Source organism: Dryobates pubescens, chromosome 13 (genome assembly GCF_014839835.1).
Source record: "Dryobates pubescens isolate bDryPub1 chromosome 13, bDryPub1.pri, whole genome shotgun sequence".
In the NCBI taxonomy this organism is placed as follows: Eukaryota; Metazoa; Chordata; class Aves; order Piciformes; family Picidae; genus Dryobates; species Dryobates pubescens.
In genome coordinates, this window is record NC_071624.1 from 26,123,685 (window position 1) to 26,141,545 (window position 17,861).

Consider the following 17,861-nt stretch of genomic DNA (forward strand, 5'->3'; position numbering starts at 1 on the left):
TTCAAAGTGTAGGAGAGCGAGTTAATTGAGAGCCAAAGCACAGACACAGTTGAGCCTGCTCCCAGATGGAACAAAGCAAACAGCTCTTAGAGCAATGGCTGCAACACTCCATTTATTGAACCTCTTGGTCCCTAGCCAGGGAGCTGTCACTACCAGCACAAACACTGTTCAAGAGGCAGCTAATAATGGAGCATTAAGGATCTTAAGCTGCTGAGTTCTCTCCAGATATCACCACAGCTTTTGTCCCTCAGAACTTAACCAAAGCAGGAGGGTAGGTGAGTGAGTGTACAGCAGAGCAGCCTGCTCTGGCTGTGCTTGCTGGTTAAACGTGTTCCCTGCTGGCCAGGGCAGCAGGAGTCACTGCAGGAGTTCCATAACACAGCAAACTTTGGAGGACTCCTAAGGCTGGTCCTTGCCCCACTGGAGGCGGTGCCTAGCTGTGCCTTGTCTGGGTTGCTGTGTCGCTGCCAGTGGAAGGGTGAGGAAGAAAGGGTGGCACTTCCTGTTCCTACCTGCTTGAAGTGGCTTCCACTGTTTCAGTGGCTGCTTTCAGCTCCAGTTTGGAGCAGATTCTCTTCTGCAGCACCGAGGGAACATAATCACACCCGCTGCTCCTGAGAAGAGGAACAGTATTGGTCTGAGGCCGCCAATGCAGCCAGTTCTGCCAAAGGTGGTTGCTCAGCCTCTCCAAGGGCAGAGCTACCCTTTCTGGCAGCTTGCTAAGGCTCCCCAGCTCCATTTGAGAGCATCACCAGTGCCAAAACTGCTTTTCTAACGTGTCTTAAATTGAAAACAGGAAGTGAATTGCTCACTTGGCTGCCTACCTAATGTGAGGAGGGAGATACACAGACCCAGGGGAGATCTCATTTCTCCTTGCATTATTTTCAGACAACACACAGGATCTGGCACTTTTTGGTTAGGCACCAGAAGTGTTTGCACACCTGAAAACAAACCCTGAATGAACACACAGGTATGTCCTCACCTGCTGCAAAGACAAGCTGTCAGGGGTTTCAGAGGAAGACTGTAGTAACCTCAATGTACATTCCCCTAGCAGTCTCTGGCTCTCTTCCAGTGTAATTAGATCACTGGCTGAAAGCACTTCAAGAGCTTTACAGAGCTGAGAAAGGATTTACCCCTTGCTACAGCTGTTCTGGAGAGCTGCAAGAGGAAAGATGATGCTCCACATCCAGCTCCTGCCCTGCCTGCTTTGGCTTCAAGATGTTCACACTCAGGTTTAGGCAGTGGAGGAACCTAGCACCAGGAAGATGTCATTGTTCTGATCCACCTCCCTGCTTAGCAAGGGGGGCAGCACATCTTGTGTTTGGCTGTGCACACACCTAACAGCTAGAACCTTCTGGGAGCTCTCTAGCTGGATCTGTTACTGTGTGCCAAGGCTCTTTTACTGCTGCTAATCTTCTAATCATTTAATGGCTCCCTCTGGCTCCAAGATGAATCACCAGTAGCTGTAGCATCACCACACATCACTGAAAACAGCTCATCCTTCCCCTCCTGCAACAAATCCACAGTCTGCAGCACTTGATGGAAGGTGGGAGCTTCTTCAGGTGCTGAGTGGGTCACCAAGGATGGCAGAGTCAGAGCCCTGCCACAGTGGGTCACATTGTCTCAGGAATAAAGGCACCTCCTCATCTCCTTGCCTGTCTGTGAGCCTGTGCAGAGCCAAGGCAGGCTGTGGCTGTCACCATCTCTGCTCCAGGCTCACTGAGACCCTAGTCTCCCACGTCTGTCAAACTGCAGAGCATCAGGAAATCAGAGGCTGTGAGTGGAAGCAGAGCTGGGAGGAGCTAGGCCAAGCAGACAACAACTGTAGCCCCCTAAGTGTGTGGGTCCCTGAAGCACACTAGATTGTGTCCCTTGTAGAAGTCCCCTGGAAGCAGGAACAAACATGTCTGTAGGTGCTAAAGTAAATCCCCTGCTAAAGCAAACACCAAGCCACCCACTCTTTCAGCTACACAAACAGAGGTCTCAGCAGCCCTGCTAAAATTAGAGCCCAGTCTTTTGCAGCAGGAAGCACCTGACATCCCCTTCTCCCGCTCCAGGGCTCGCTCACCCTTAGCTCCCCTTCTTGGCCCACTCTTACCACTCCCAGAGATGTGAGTGTGGGCTGAGGCCCTTCCTGAAGCACGGTCTTCTGAACTCATTTTGAGGAAGAAGGCTTCAAGTAGCTACATTTTCTGCCCATCAGATCCCACACAGCTCATCCTCTGCTATCTCACATGCTCCCATCTCAGCCTGTCTCACCTAAGCATGCAGACAGCATCCCCAGCACGGCAAGCTGCAATGAAGCACCTTGTATTCTGTGGATGCTTCTCAGTTTTAATAAATAAGGGCTACAGTGGTGCCAAGTCTGCATATCAGGGCTGAAGAGCCAAGGGTTTCATTTCAGGGCTAGGTGTCCACCACAGCAGTACTCTGAGACTTGGTGAAGCTTCTGAGGCTGACAGCTGGGGATCTGATCGTCTCGGTGGTTGCAGGACCTTTGTATCACTACAGAACAGACACCAAAATACAAGGAGAGCTGCCACAGACAGGTACTTTGAATTACAAGCTGTGAATATGGAGGGGATTTAATCCTCTTCAGCCTTTGTGAATGGGTTGGTATCTCATTTAGCTCCAGAGAGCCACTGCTGTTGTAAAAGCAACCTCTGCCTCACCAGCTCCTCTCCGAGGAAACTGCTTCCGTAGGAGCGCACAGGAACGGAACTAGAACATGATCCCTGCATTCTAATACCATCATGCATGACTCACCCTGACAAATTAAGTAGCTGGCTGCATTACTGCTCAGCAATTTAAATATTCATTTCATGCTTGACAGGAGAAAACCCTGCCCAGACTGCCCAGCAGCCCTCCAGTAGGTGTGCAGGGAAGTGAGGAGGATGACAAACTCTCGGCTTGCCCACGGTCGCTGCTGGGCAGAGGGCTTTCTCCAGGTGCAGGTTTGCAGCTGGACTTCCTTGGGACACCAAGCAGAGTATTTCTTCCTTTCAGCAGCACCCCTTCTGTATGATCTTGGGCACAATTTGGAGAGGAGATCTCACTGAGGGATTGAAGCATTGGCTGTCCCTTGGTGCATGCTCGCTGGGTGTGCTGCGGCTCGGCAAAGGACTTCAGGCTTTATGTGGAGCACTTGAAAGGAGAGAGGGGAAAACAGCGAGACCACTGACTTTCAATCCATGCTTTCCACCCAACACTGCTGAGAAGAAGCTCCACAAGTCCTCTGAGAGACTTTTTGGAGCCACAGCAGCTCCAAACCTGTCCCTGAGCTTAGTATATCTGGGGCTGCTTGTCCTCATTTGCTAACCCTGTGTTGTATCCCCCACTCGGCATCATGCAGCCTTCCTGCAGCTCTCCACAGATGCTTTTCACTTTAGCTGCCTTGAGCAATTCTTTAGCATCAGTTCCAGGCTGCTGCTGATAGTGGGGCAGGATGTGTGGTGGTAGCAGTGCAGGCAGGGCTCAGTGGAGCCCAAGGAATTGCTCACACTGCTCAGCCCAGAGGGGGTTTGGGGGTTCCTGTCTGCAGCAGGTAGCAGCACTGCCCAAAGCTGCTCTGAAGTGGTTGTCAGTTCCTATTGGAGAAAGGTGACACTGGGACACAGACTTTGACAAATTTGTCTCCACAGCCAGCATTAGTCACCTTGGCATCAGCCAGAGATGTGGCACAGCATGGAGCAGGCTGCTCCTGCTCCTTGGGCTGCCCTGAGCTGCTGGGCACCAGCTGGCCCTGCCAGCAAGGAGCAGAGCTCCAGCCAAGCTCCCTTTGGCATAAACCAACCCTCCCACCCCTAAATAAATACATCAACCATTTGCTCTCTTTTTACCTTTGCTTTGACAGAGGGGGAGGGCCTGACACAGGGGCTGTGTTGACATAGTCTGGCTCCTCATCCGAGCTTTCTGCCCGCAGAGCTGCGAGGGAGGATGGGAAGCAGGGATCAGCAAGTGACTCGGTCTAAGGACACACACACCAGCCACTGGCTGTGTGTCCTGCCAGTGTTTGGTCTTTGGTGCTCACATTTTTCTGTGCCTGGGGTAAGAAATCTGAGGTGACTGTGTCTGAGGCCCCTTGAAGGGGCTTCAGAATGATCACAGCAAACTCTACAAGCAGTGAGCATGGACAGCTCTTCAGAGCCAAAAGAAACTTAGATTCAATCTGGAGAGTGCACAAGCAGGAGAACAAGGGCCAGTTTGCTCAGGCAGCTTAAACAGCAGAGACAGAAAGCTCTTAAATATATATGCAGGTATACATTTACCACTATTTCCCAGGCCAGACTCCCTGTGCTCCACTGGAAGCCTCAGGTTAGGTTAAACTGCTGCTTAAGGGTTGGTTAGCTCAAGAAACGTGCACCCCCAGCTGCTGCAGGATAGTCACAGGGGCTATGTGCTGCACTTGGCTCTGTCACAGGGGATTGCAAGGCTGAGCCTGCACCAGGGCAGCTTCAAAACACAGCAGGACATAAGATATGAAAGTGGCAATCCTCTGCAGCATTCCATGGGCAGTGTTTAGGCACGGCCACCTGCATGGTGGCCTTTGGAGCACTGGAAGCTCCACACCCCTCCACAGCAGCAGTCAGTTACAAGTGTGTGTAACAATTTGCACATGGCTTTAGATGTTTATCACAAGTGACTGGGCGGGGGGAATAACTGAAGACAAGGGTGGTGGCTCCATTGCCTTGAGCATGGTCTGTGTGGGGCTAGCATGATGGGTACCCTGTCCATGAGCCCCATCCCTGAACAGTAAACAGCTGCTGGGAACATACCTTTTGCTTGCTGCAGTTTCCACATGTGTATGGCTGTGCTGTTCTTGTAGTCCTCAGCATCATCTGTGATTAAGAAGAGTTGGGACAGGATGATGCTGAAGTGGACTAAAAATGAGTCTTTGTGAACCCCCTCTCCTACCACCACACCCTGACCACCCTGTGGACGAGGCTGAGCTTCCAGCTGGGCAGCTGCTGTCCTGCCACAGGTCTGCTGATGCTGCCTCATCGCTTTTCCAGCCCTGACCACACGTCTGGATATCTGCAGGGCGTGGGGATCAGGCTGGGGATGCTGCTCCTGCCTCCTCTCATCACTCCATGCAATGCCAGGCAGGAGCAGGGCAGGCTCTAGCAGTGCCCAAAGTGTTGTGTTAATTCACTGAAGGAAACCAACTTGACTTCTTATTTTGGTTGCAACGTCCCAGGGGAGAAGCTGAAAGCCCACTGGGGTCCAACACCATACTCCAGCAGCTCGCTGGCTGCAGCCTTCTTGGGCTGGAAGTGATGAGAAACCTGAGCTGGGGGCTGGAACCACCATCAGTCTTAGCTGTAACAACACTGAGAGATCTAGAGAAGCTATGCAGACCACAAAGCTCCTGCCCTTCTGTGGAGACCTCCTGATCAAAGGGCTCAGCTCAGAGATGACCTTTTGGCTGGCAAGGCATCACCACTTGCGTTTTCCTGTAGAAAGGGGAAGTACTCCAGGTCTGCTCTGTACCTGCATCAACCCTTTGCAGCCCAGTTCCACCAGTGTGGAGCTGATAAGGAAGAGCTGAACCTTCTAAGGAAGGGATTTCCCTCTCTGTGTTTCCAGATGCCTTTGCCCAGACCATGACAGCACCACCTACCTGGATCAGAGCCACGAGACACACCAATGATGACATTCTGATAGGAATGGGAATCCTCCTCTTTCTCTGGCAGAGAGGAGAAAGAGGGAGTAAAAGTGCTTAAAGAAGTGTAGGTGACCTGGGAATTGAGCCCCAGCTGACCAAGCTCTACATCTCTCTGAGCCCAGTACACAAATCTATTAGCATCTAAACCCAAAATCTAGTTAAAAGAGTTTTAGAAAACCCCAAGCTCACTGAACTCACCCCAAGCTGGGGATGACAGCTCTCTGCATGAGCCCAAGAGCAGCTGAACCACCCAAGTCCCCACATTGCTAGCCTCAAAACCTGATTTGTGGCTGCCCAGAGAAGAAGCAGAGGAAGGACAAAGTGTTTTGTGCAGAGCCATGAATGCATTTGGGCTCTTTGGCCAACAGGCTGGGGCTGGGACAGCAGAGGGGATCAGTGTCCCTCTCTGTGTTTCCAGATGCCTTTGCACAACATGCACAGACCACGACAGCAACACCTACCTGGATCAGAGCCACGAGACACTCCAATGATGACATTCTGATAGGAATGGGAATCCTCCTCTTTCTCTGGCAGAGAGGAGAAAGAGGGAGTAAAAGTGCTTAAAGAAGTGTAGGTGACCTGGGAATTGAGCCCCAGCTGACCAAGCTCTACATCTCTCTGAGCCCAGTACACAAATCTATTAGCATCTAGAACCAAAATCTAATTAAGAGTTTTAGAAAACCCCAAGCTCACTGAATTCACCCCAAGCTCACTGAATTCACCCCAAGCTCACTGAATTCACCCCAAGCTCACTGAACTCACCCCAAGCTCACTGAACTCACCCCAAGCTCACTGAACTCACCCCAAGCTCACTGAACTCACCCCAGGCTGGGGATGACAGCTCTCTGCATGAGCCCAAGAGCAGCTGAACAACCCAAGTCCCCATATTGCTAGCCTCGAAACCTGATTTGCTGCTGCCCAGAGAAGAAACAGAGGAAGAACAAAGTGTTTTGTGCAGTCAGAGCCATGAATGCATTTGGGCTCTTTGGCCAACAGGCTGGGGCTGGGACATCCCTCAAGCCCAACAGCCTAGAATGTGTCACTTAGACCCACGCTTGCTTCAGGCTATGCAGCAGTAACACACAGACCTAGGCAAGCCTGGTGGGCTCCCTGAAGCCATGAGACAGCCAAGATGGCAGCTGGAGAAGAAAAGTGCCTTGCTCCCTTGGAGACCTTACCATAGGGTGGGGTGAAGAACCTGGCATAGTTGTAGTAATCCAGAGATATGGGCTCCCTGCAAGAAGAGCAGCCTCCATTAGCTCCTCCTGCCCAAGGCAGCCCATGGCCTTCCCAGCCTGAGCTGCCAGAGAGCCAGGACTACACTGGGACCAGTATGGATCTGCTTGCCCACACTGGTGAGCAGGGCAGTTACTTACACGTAGACAGCATCCCCTTGCAGGCGGTCCTCTGCAAGCACAAAGGGTTTGCCATCAGCACACCATACTGCTGCCTAAACCCAAGCTACCACCCCAAAGCACAGCTGGGTGAAGCCCCTGAGCATAGCTGGAGCAGATGTCCTCAGCAGCCAGACAGCTCCCAAGTCTGTCCACAAGCAGAGCTGGGAGGCTGGAGCAGGGGGAGGCAGCCCCAATCTCCCTCAGACCCTGAGGAAACCAGGGCTCACCACTGCTCCTGGCCAGATCCTGACAGCTGTTGGGGGGATTGGGAATATCCTCTCCAGTTTGGAGGCAGACAGCACAGCCCCTCCACCAGTAATCCTCTTAGGGCCAGAGCCAGCTCACGCTGCCCTGGCAGGGAGCAGGGGGCTCACGAGCATCCCACCTCCCTCTGCTCTGTTCATCAGATCAGAAAGCAATCACCAAATGAACCCAGCCTGAGCTCTGCCAGCTGCACACACTGCCTGTGTGCTCCCCACTGGCTCCCAGTCCCAGTAACCCCTTCATGGCCCCAGCGCCCTTCCCCCCAACACCCCAGGACCTCCTGCTGCAGCATTTACCTGTCAGGAAATTCTGGTACCTGGTCTTGGTCTTGCTCCCTGGGGAGAAGCAGAGGAGCTGAGCTGTGGGAGCTGTTCAGTGGTGGAGCCTCTGAGTATCAGCAGCTCTGCCCCTGCTCAGCAATCTGCTCAGGGCTGGGGGACATGGCTGCAAAGTTGGACAGCTTGGGGCAGAGGTGGTGGGATGGACAGGGTTGATCTTTTCAATAATGTGGCCCTGAGCAGGACTGGTCAAGCTGCAGCAGCACAAGCACTGCATTTCACACCACCACAGACTCACCATGGATGGAAAACCCCTTTAGGATCATCCAGTCCAACCATCATCTAACTCTACCAGGGCCACTGCTACACCATATCCTTCAGCACCATATCTAGAGGACTTTGCAATAGATCCAGGGATGGTGATTCAGCCACTTCCTGGGGCAGCCTGTGCCAGTCTCTGACAACCTTTTCAATCTAGGAGTTTTTCCTAATGTCCAACCTAAACCTCCCCTGATGTGACTTGATGTCCTTGTCTTGTCCTGTCACTTATCACTTAAGAGAAGAGACCAACACCCACCTCTCTACAGCCTCCTTTCAGGGAGTTGCAGAGAACCAGGAGGTCTCCCTTCAGCCTCCTTTCCTTCAGGCTGAACAAGCCCAGCTCCCTCAGCTGCTCCTCATAAGACTTCAGGCTCAGACCCAGGCTAGACCTTACTGAGCATCACTGTGCAGCATCCTGGGCAAGTGCTAATAACCAGGAGAGAGTTTTATCATGGGTTCATAGAGCGCCAGGCTGGAAAGGACCTCAAGGACCATCTGGTCCAACCTTTCTTGGCAAAGCATGGTTCAGACAAGAAGTCTCAGCACCCTGTCCAGCTGAATCTTCAAAGTGTCTGATGTTGGGGACTCCATCACCTCTCTGGAGAGACTTCCCCTCGCCCAATGGTCCATTGTCCTTGTTGTGAAAATGTTTCCTCTTGGAATCTCACCAGGAGCAGCTCATAGCCACCCCCTGGCTTGTTTCCAGGACAAGCCCATTGTGCCCTGCCTGGGGTCTGGCCTCTGAGAGACTCTGACTTCCCCAAGCTGGTGGGAGCTCCCAGCCAGCTCCTACAAGGACAAGCTGAGACCTGCAGCATCCCCATTTGTGAATCCTGCAGCAGCTGCTTCCCTGGTGCCTGTGGATGAGGATCCCATCCTGGGGGAGATGCTCACCATATCCAGCATGGCAGGAGGCACTCAGCTCCTTTGTAGTCTTCCTGAAAGAGAGAAAAGGGAACTAAAACCCCAGGTCTGAGCAAACCATTGCAGGGGCTACAAACCACAGCAATGACTAAGCCAGAAGGACCATCCACGAAACCTCCCTGCAAGGTTACCACAGGACATAGGATGAGCAAAGGGAGGGGAAGGGCTTGGGGTCAAATGGGAATAGCAGTGCCTGAATATTGCAGCAGAGTGATTGTGGCTGTGTGGTTCCTGGAGGTTTTGGTGATGAGGAGAAGGGAATTTCCCAGGTCAGATTGCTTAGAAGCAAAGATTGGACATTTCCTTTTCATGATCACAGAATATTAGGAGTCGGAAGGGACCTCCAGAGATCAGCTAGTCCAACCCCTATGCCAAAGCAGCATCACTTAGGGCAGACCACACAGGAATGCATCCAGGTGGGTTTTGAAAGTCTCCAGAAGAGACTCCACCACCTCTCTGGGCAGCCTGCTCCAGCACTCCATCACCCACATGACGTACCTCTTACGGACAGCCACGGCTCACCTCCTAGGCTGCAACGAACCTGTGGCCAGCAGCATGCAGGCAGACTGAAGAAAGGCCAGGAGAAGTCCAACCCTGCTACTGACCATCAACAAAGCAAGCAGCTTCATCTAGCTGCAGATGCCCCTGCTCACTGCAGGGGGGCTGGGGCTAGATGACCTTTAAAGCTCCCTTTCCACCCAAGCCATCCTGTGACACTACTCACAGCCCAAGCCACATCTGTAGGGTACAAAACTCCCCCCCCCCCCCAGATCCTGACCATCCACACAGCTCAGGTGGCCCTCACCCACCCTGGGCTTTGCAGCTCAATCTCTGTTGGGTTTGGTGGATGTTTGGTTCTTACCCACCTTGCTAGTGAGAGCTTTTCAGGTTCCTTGATCAGCTCCAGCCTTCGGGTTGCACCTAGCAGCAAGAACAACAAGTCTTGTCCATTGGCTTTGGTGTAAGTGATTTTAGTCTTTACTTCTTCTTGGAGGGGGGGGTTGTTATTTTAATTGCATTTATTTATTTATTGCTTTAGAATCAGTTTTGATTCTATTATTCATTTTTTAGTATGGAGGGTGATTCCTTTTATTTCAGGCAGAGAGGGGCCTGGGGGTGCTGGTCGATGGGAGGCTGAACATGAGCCAGCAGTGTGCCCAGGCAGCCAAGAAGGCCAATGGCATCCTGGCCTGCATCAGGAACAGCGTGGCCAGGAGGAGCAGGGAGGTCATTCTGCCCCTGTACACTGCATTGGTTAGGCCACACTTGGAGTCCTGTGTCCAGTTCTGGGCCCCTCAGTTTAGGAAGGAGGTTGACTTGCTGCAAGGTGTTCAGAGAAGGGCAACAAAGTTGGTGAGGAGTTTGGAACACAGCCCTGTGAGGAGAGGCTGAGGGAGCTGGGGTTGCTTAGCCTGGAGAAGAGGAGACTCAGGGGTGACCTTATTGCTGTCTGCAACTACCTGAAGGGAGGTTGTAGACAGGCAGAGGTTGGTCTCTTCTCCCAAGCAACCAGCACCAGAACAAGAGGACACAGTCTCACGCTGTGCCAGGGGAGGTTTAGGCTGGAGTTTAGGAGGAAGTTCTACACAGAGAGAGTGATTGCCCATTGGAATGGGCTGCCCAGGGAGGTGGTGGAGTCACCATCATTGGAGGTGTTCAGGAGGAGACTTGATAGGGTGCTTGGTGCCGTGGTTCAGTTGATTAGGTGGTGTTGGATGATAGGTTGGACTCGATGATCTCGAAGGACTCTTCCAACCTGGTCTATTCTATTCTATTTATTTTTATTGCTTTTAAGTAGTTTTTATTTTATCTTTTTTTTTCCTATTGAGGTTGATTCTTTTTATTCCTTTTTCATTGCTCAAAACAGCTTTTATTTGATCATTTTTCCCTTGATTCTTTTTATTTCTTTTTTTTTACTTGTTTCAAACAGTTTTGATTTGATTATTTTTCCTTATTGAGGTTTATTACTTTATTTTTTTTAATATAGTTTTTATTATCATTTTCTTATTTATTATTATTTTTATGATTTCTTTTTATTAATGATTTTCTATTTTTATTTTCTTTCTTTTTCTGGTTTAAAAAAAAAATCCTTTTTATGTTATTAGTTTTTAACAAATTAATTCATTTTATAGTCATTTTGAAATCTTTTTTTTGCTGTTCATTATGCTGATGGCAGGGGCAGACATTCTAATGGGCACAGAGATGATGCCTTGGTTCCTTGGAGCATTTTCCCCAGTGCATCTCAAAAAGAGCTTCCAAATCCTTCCTTGAAGGTTCAGAACTGGCCAGAAGAGGAAGCAGGCTGAGGAGAAGCTGCTGGCTGCACAGAGCTGGCCAGCATGCACTGGAGGAAGCTACAACCCCAGCTGCTGCCTTGCTGCCTGCTGTCCCCCAGACCTGCTCAACGTGGGGGGGCCCAATACCCTTCCCCTCATCCTATGGGCTGCAGTGGCAGGTTGTGAGCCTTGTTGGGGCTGGGCTAGAAGGATTCCTAGAGAGGATATGGGGTTGGACCCAGCAAGGACTCGGGGCCAGGAGGGGCTCCGCAGAGCGCGCCTGCAGCTGGTGACATTTAGTGCAGACCCTGCCAGCAGCTTGTTTCAGGGTAAAACTCAAAAGGTCAGCACCCAACCCACCCTGCAGCAGGAAGCAGGAAGGGGGTGATGAGAAGTGAGTCACTCCTGTCAGCTTGGGTGCACCCACACTGTCATTTTCCCAGGGTGAGCAGAGTGTTGCACCTCAGGGACCCTGCTTCGGTGCCTGCTTTTCAGTGTCATGGAATTGTCAGGGTTGGAAGGGACCTCAAGGATCAGCTAGTTCCAATCCCCCTGCCACAGGCAGGGACACCTCACACTACAGCAGGTTGCTCACAGCCACATCCAGCCTGGCTGCAAAAACCTCCAGGGATGAGGCTTCTACCAGCTCCCTGGGCAACCTGTGCCAGTGTCTCACCACCCTCATGGGGAACAACTTCTTCCTAACACCCAATCTGAATCTACCTAGTCCTATCACTCCCTGACACCCTAACAAGTCCCTCCCCAGCTTTCTTGTAGCCCCCTTCAGATGCTGGAAAGCCACAATAAGGTCTTCTTGGAGCCTTCTCTTCTCCAGACTGAACAGCCCCAACCCTCTCAATACTCAACTCCTCATAGCAGAGGAGCTCCAGTCCCCTGATTATCCTCATGCCCTTCTCTGGACACATTCCAGCACCTCCAGATCCTTCCTGTAATAGAGGCTCCAGAACTGGATGCAGTACTCCAGGTGGGGTCTCAGCAGAGTGGAGTAGAGGGGGAGAATCACCTCCCTCTCCCTTCTGGCTACACTTCTGTTGATGCAAGGACGATGATTTCTTAGAGCTCAGAATTTACATCCCCAGAAGTGCATCCCTCAGGTGGCTTTGACAATCTTTTGACTGCCTGGCTTCAAGGTGACCCTTTGGTTTTCCCTTTCCCCCACATCTGTGCATGCAGGATCCCCAGCATGCAACCCAGGAGCTGCATGCAGTGCTCATACTCACTGGAGTGGTTTCGAATCACCTCAAATCTCCGCTGGCTTTCGAGCCTGGAACAGAGAGAGGGACAACCTCAGCTGAATTCTGAGGTCTGTGGCAAGGAAAATCGATGCCAGAGACTTCTTGGTTTGGTGAGCAGGGGGAAGAGAGCACAGCCTCCATGCTGGGCTCAGTGAGACACTGAAGTCCATCATTCATGCAGGACCCTCAGGAGCTGGGAGGAGTTTCCAAACTCCTCTTTGACCGTTTAAAGTCAAGGGGTGCTTATGGACCATCGTTGAAGCAGCCAAGGGAAGGGGCCAGGAGTGAGGAAAATATCACTTAGGACAATTCCCTACTCTGCCAATGCACTGGTTATGGCCAGAAAGAGCATTTTCACCCACAAAAACCTCATGAAATGGCTTCAAACCCCACTTCCTCACCTCCACTACCAACCCTACCCCTCCCAACATCCTTTAACATCAACCTGAGAAAAAATGATAGATGTGATCAACCCTGCCCAGTAACCTCTTCACTTTTTAAATGAACAATGGGAGCTGCTCCTCAGAGCACAACAGGATTCAACAGCTCTTCTGCTGCAGGCACAGCACAGGCACTTAATAGCTCTGATGTGGGGACTCTGAAGCTATCCTTTCCCCACCCAGCTCTTCTCATTCAGGTTGGTCCTCCCCTCATCCCAAGCTGCTCTTCGTGGCACAGGGAGAGGAGATGTTAAAGGAGCTGATTGCAAGGTCTGCAAATGTAGAGTTCAAACCATCTTCCTTGCAAGCAGCCCAAACTGACCCAAACTCAGCTCACAATACCACCAGCCTGAAGTCAAATCTCCTACTCCAGGTACATAATTCCAGAAGCCAGGACAATTCAGCAGCAGCCTTCAGGGGCAGAGCCACTCATGGCTTCTCCATCAGTCTGCACTGGACCACACTGAAGCCTTTCCCCCAGTCCTGGGCATGCAGGGCAGAATCATAGCATATTAGGAGTTGGAAAGAGACCTCTAAGAGATCATCCAGCCCAACCCCCTGCAGGTTCACCTAGAGCAGGTTGCACAGGACAGTGTCCAGGTGGATTCAGAATGGCTCCAGAGATGGAGACTCCACCACCTCTCTGGGCAGCCTGGTCCAGTGTTCTACCACCCTTAGAGTAGGGCAGCTCCTCCTCATGTTTAGATGGAACTTTCTTTGCTCAAGTTTGTGCCCATTACCCCTTGCCCTGTCCCTGGGTACCACTGAAAGAAGATTGGCCCCATCCTGACACCCTCCCCCCCCACCCTTCAGGTATTTATAAGCATTGAGGCCATCCCCCCCAAACTCTTCTCTAGGGTAAAAAAAAAGCCCCAAGTCCCTCAGCCTCAGAAGCAAACACCCCAACTCCACAGAGGCTTTCAGGGAGCCCCTTTGCACCAGGTTTGCTCCTGTATCCAAGGTGAAAAGTGTCACCTTCCACCACCCCCCTTTGTATCTTTTAGCTGTGGTTTGTCTGTTGCTGAAGGAAACCAGAGGGAGGGGTGTGGGGTGTTCACAATCACATTTCCTTCAGACACTGCAGGTCGGTGGCTGCTCTGCCACAGGGTCCCACCAGCCCCAGCCAAGGGCTGCTTGTGAAGTTACCAACCTCTCTTCTTCACTAGGGCATGACAGGACAGGATAAGGACTCACCCTGCCAGTCTCCCAGACCTTTCCCCAGCTAGTTAATGACTCACAGGCAGCACTGTCAGAGCTTCAGTTTCATTTTGGATTACTCTCTGTCAAGGCACAACCCTTCCAGCCGTGCCCTGGGCTGGGCACACTGCCCCACAAGCCCCATTCTGGGGTGATTTCATTCGATAGAAATTGAATCTCAGCTGCAGGGCATGGAGTGGGTCCAGGTCTGGCCAGGGTCTCACCCTGGGTGAGCTGTTCAGGGGAGAAGCATGAGGGCAAAAGGCAACTTACTGGCTCCTCTGCTTGCTCAGCTGCTTCTCTCGCTTGGAGGCTGGAAGACAAAGTGTGGGGGGGAAGGAATAAAGGCTCTGAGAAGGATGATTTAGGAACTAAAGAGCAGAAAGAGCAACACAACACATTCACAAACCCCCCTCAGCCAGGAGCACCAGAGGCCAGTGGAGGCAGTGAGCAGCTGTTGTGCAGGGGTTTGATTTGTGTTTATTAAACCAGGTCTTGAGTGCAGTGCTTGTCTCAAAACCCCACAAGGCAAGCCAGACATTGCTGTCCTCAAACCCCCAACTCCAGCCCCTCTCCCCCAGTAGAACCCCTCCAGTGCTCACAGGTGGGCTTGAAACCCTCACTGGGCTTGTGCTCACCTCACTCCCCCTGTATTTAATGTGTAGATGAATTTATCCCCCAGCCCCTCCTTCCATGCCTGCTCCTCACCTGCATGTTTGCCCCAGAACCTGCACAGGATTTGTACACTGGGACAGTGCAGGGTGCCCCAGAGCCACCCACCATGGAGGGGTGCTGCAGGGTTGGGGAGTCCTTCCCCCAGCTGCTCCCTGGCTTTCAGCAGAGACCTTTGCCAGCTCAAGCTGCTGGGAACTTCCCTGCAAAGGCAAAGCTCCCCAAGCTGGCACATGGCTGAGCAGAACCAAACCTGCCTGGAGGGGACATCCCAAGAGGAAAGGGTCTGGCCAGAGCGACCTCCAGCCCACAGCTGTGGGCAGCACCCCAAAACACACGAGGAGGACCTTACCAGAGAGCTGGCACTTGACACAGAGGCTGATGGCAGCCCCAAGCAGCATCAGCACGGCGGCCGCCCACAGCAGCTCCATCTGTGCCATGGCCTGGCCACATCCAGCCTGAAACACAGCAGTGAGGGGAACCTTGTGAGCAGTGTGGGCAGGGAAAACTTCTACCCTCCCCAGGGAGGCACATGCTTTCTGCCTGTGCACCCCTGAAGAGCTGGGTGGTTGCTGAGGATGCAGTGTCCTGGGCTGATCCCCAGCAGCGCAGGCAGCAGGCGGAGGGAGAGGATTCTGCTCCTCTGCTCTCCTGAGACCCCTCCTGCAGTGCTGGGTCCAGCTCTGGAGTCCTCAACACAGCACAGACAGGGACCTGTTGGAGCAGGGCCAGAGGAAGCCACAGCAATGATGGGAGGGCTGGAAGCCTCTGCTGTGAGGCCAGGCTGAGAGAATTGGAGAGCCTGGAGAAGAGAAAGCTCCAGAGAGACCTTCTAATGGCCTTTGAGTATCTCTATACCCACTGAACAGGACACTGGCACAAAGAAATAAAACCTGCTTGGCTTCACTCATTGCCAGCTCCATAACCCATGGAGGAGATGCTCCTTTGTAATATCCAGGAGAGAGGGCAAAAGAGGAGGCACTTGGAAATAGTCAAAGCTCTGCATGAGGAGCTCCAAGTATTTCCCTGCAGCACAGAAGTACTTTAAATGCCATCCCCTCTGCTTGTGGGCAGACTGGGGTTTTTTCTGTCCCCTGCCAGGCTGGTAGGGCTCACAAGGTCGTGACAGCTCCAGTACTTGCTCCACCATGGCTCTGCTCTTTTCAGACCTCTCGAGGTCCACTCTTGCAGCGCTATCTGAAGAAGCTGTGATGAGCTGTTGTAGGTTAATAACATGTCCAAACCCCCATGGGCCAAGCCTAGAGGGGCAGGGCCAGCACCCCAGGACCAGCACCCCCAGCAGCCAGAGTGGCTTGGATGGAGCCTGGTCAGAGCCATGTGGTTTCTCACTGAATTTTTCCATGGCTAAACGTGCCCCATGGAAAACAGGAGCTGGGGGGCACCTTTAAAGCTTCTGCAAGAGGCAGCTAAGGGAAGTTGGCTCAATGCTGGTGACCAAAATTCATCTTACAAAGGGGTGTGACAGGCACTGCTGGTTTGTCTGGGGAGGTCATTTTTTTCCTTCAAGTAAAGGCAAAGCAGAGCTGAAGGCACCTGACAGGGCTGACCTACTTTGCACCATTTTAGGACAGGCCACCATCTCCCTTCTAGAGCTGGCTTTGCTTCTGCTGTAACACAGCAAACCCAGGCTGCTCCCGAGCCCCCACTCGGCAGGAGCACCAAGGGTGGCCCTGTGCAGGGTCTGCCCAGCAGGGCACTGGGTGCCCCATCCCAGCATCCCCACCCCAGGGGAGGCTCTCATGGGTAGCAGCCCACAAGCAAAACACCAGCTCAGAGGTTATTTGTGCTCACCAAACACCCAGGTCCAGGGAAATCTTTCCTTTTGGTGCAAAGCCCCTCTCTTGAGGAGCAGGTGATGAGCAGATTTCTGACAAGCAGAAGGCTGGAGGCACTTACTCACGGCTGCTGAGCTATAAATAAAATATTTGGAAGGCTGAACATGCTCTCCCTGCTCTCTGCCTTGGGGAGAGGAGGGAAAACAACAAACAGACTCAAGTCACTGAGGGCTGTGAGGAGAAGGGTGTATGAACTTGAATCATAGAATCACAGACTGGTCTGGGTGGAAGGGACCTTTAAAAGTCACCTAGTGTAACTCCCCAGCAACCAGCAGGGACCTCTGCATCTAGAGCAGGTTGCTCAGAGCCCCAAACTACCTCACCTGGAATATTTCCAGGGCTGGGACACCTACCACCTTTCTGGACAACCTTGGCCCAGTGTCTCACCACCCTCAGGGGCAAAAGTTTCTGCCTTCTCTCTAACCTGAACCTCCCCCTTTTTGTGCCAAACCATCATCCCTTCTCCTGTCACAACAGAAGGCACAGTCTCAAGCTGCACCAGGGGAGGTTTAGGCTGGATGTTAGGAAGTTGTTCTTCACAGGAAGAGTGATTTGCCATTGGAATGTGCTGCCCAGGGAGGTGGTGGAGTGACCATCACTGGAAGTGCTTAAGAAGAGACTGGATGAGGCACTTAGTGCCATGGTTTAGGTGATTAGATGGTGTTGGGTGATAGGTTGGAGACTTGATAATCTCAAAGGTCTTTTCCAGCCTGGTTGATTCTATTCTAACAGACCCTGCTACAAAGTCTGTCCCTGTCTTCCTTATCAACCTCTTTAAGTACTGAAATGCTACCAGAAGGTCTCCCTGGAGCTGTCTCTTCTCCAGACTGAACAACCCCAACTCTCTCAGCCTGGCCTCACAGCAGAGATGCTTCCTGCTCACCAGCTGTGCTTTCAAGAAGCTAAATTCAAACAAGGTAAGAAAATAGGTTCCCATCTAGTTTCAGGAGCAAAATTTGGACCCCATTGAAATGCCCTCTTGTGTTTCTACACTTCTCTGTTCTCCTTTTGCATGCTTTGGGTTTTTTCCCCCCTTTTGGCTCTGGCAGGAGTCTCTCCTTGCAGGAGGAAGCTGCTGAGGCCACGGCACGTGGCAGTGAGCACTGTCTGAGCACCACAAAACCCTGGGAGCAGCTGCTTGGAATAAGTGATTCCAGGCAGAAGCAGCCACGATCTCTGCAGCATGACACCTCTGCTGCAGGGGGGAAGCAGCCTTCCTGAACAGGGACTGCTCTTCTCAGATGCTTTCAGCCACCAAAGAGGCAAACTTACATGTTTTGGTGGGGTGTTTTCGAATGGGGAGAACGAAGGAGCT

General features: G+C 52.2%; 1 protein-coding gene across 1 annotated transcript; it reads right to left on the reverse strand.

Moving 5' to 3' along the window:
• Positions 1 to 508: 508 nt before the first annotated feature.
• On the reverse strand, positions 509 to 15,130 carry LAT2 (linker for activation of T cells family member 2). The gene is made up of 11 exons (XM_054166988.1): positions 15,043 to 15,130; positions 14,292 to 14,331; positions 12,367 to 12,410; positions 7,623 to 7,661; positions 7,042 to 7,072; positions 6,844 to 6,899; positions 6,127 to 6,192; positions 5,621 to 5,686; positions 4,776 to 4,838; positions 3,840 to 3,924; positions 509 to 614 (listed from the first exon to the last, which is right to left on the reverse strand). The coding sequence occupies exons 1-11, from the start codon at positions 15,128 to 15,130 to the stop codon at positions 509 to 511; spliced, it is 684 nt and encodes a 227-aa protein (XP_054022963.1).
• Positions 15,131 to 17,861: the final 2,731 nt, after the last annotated feature.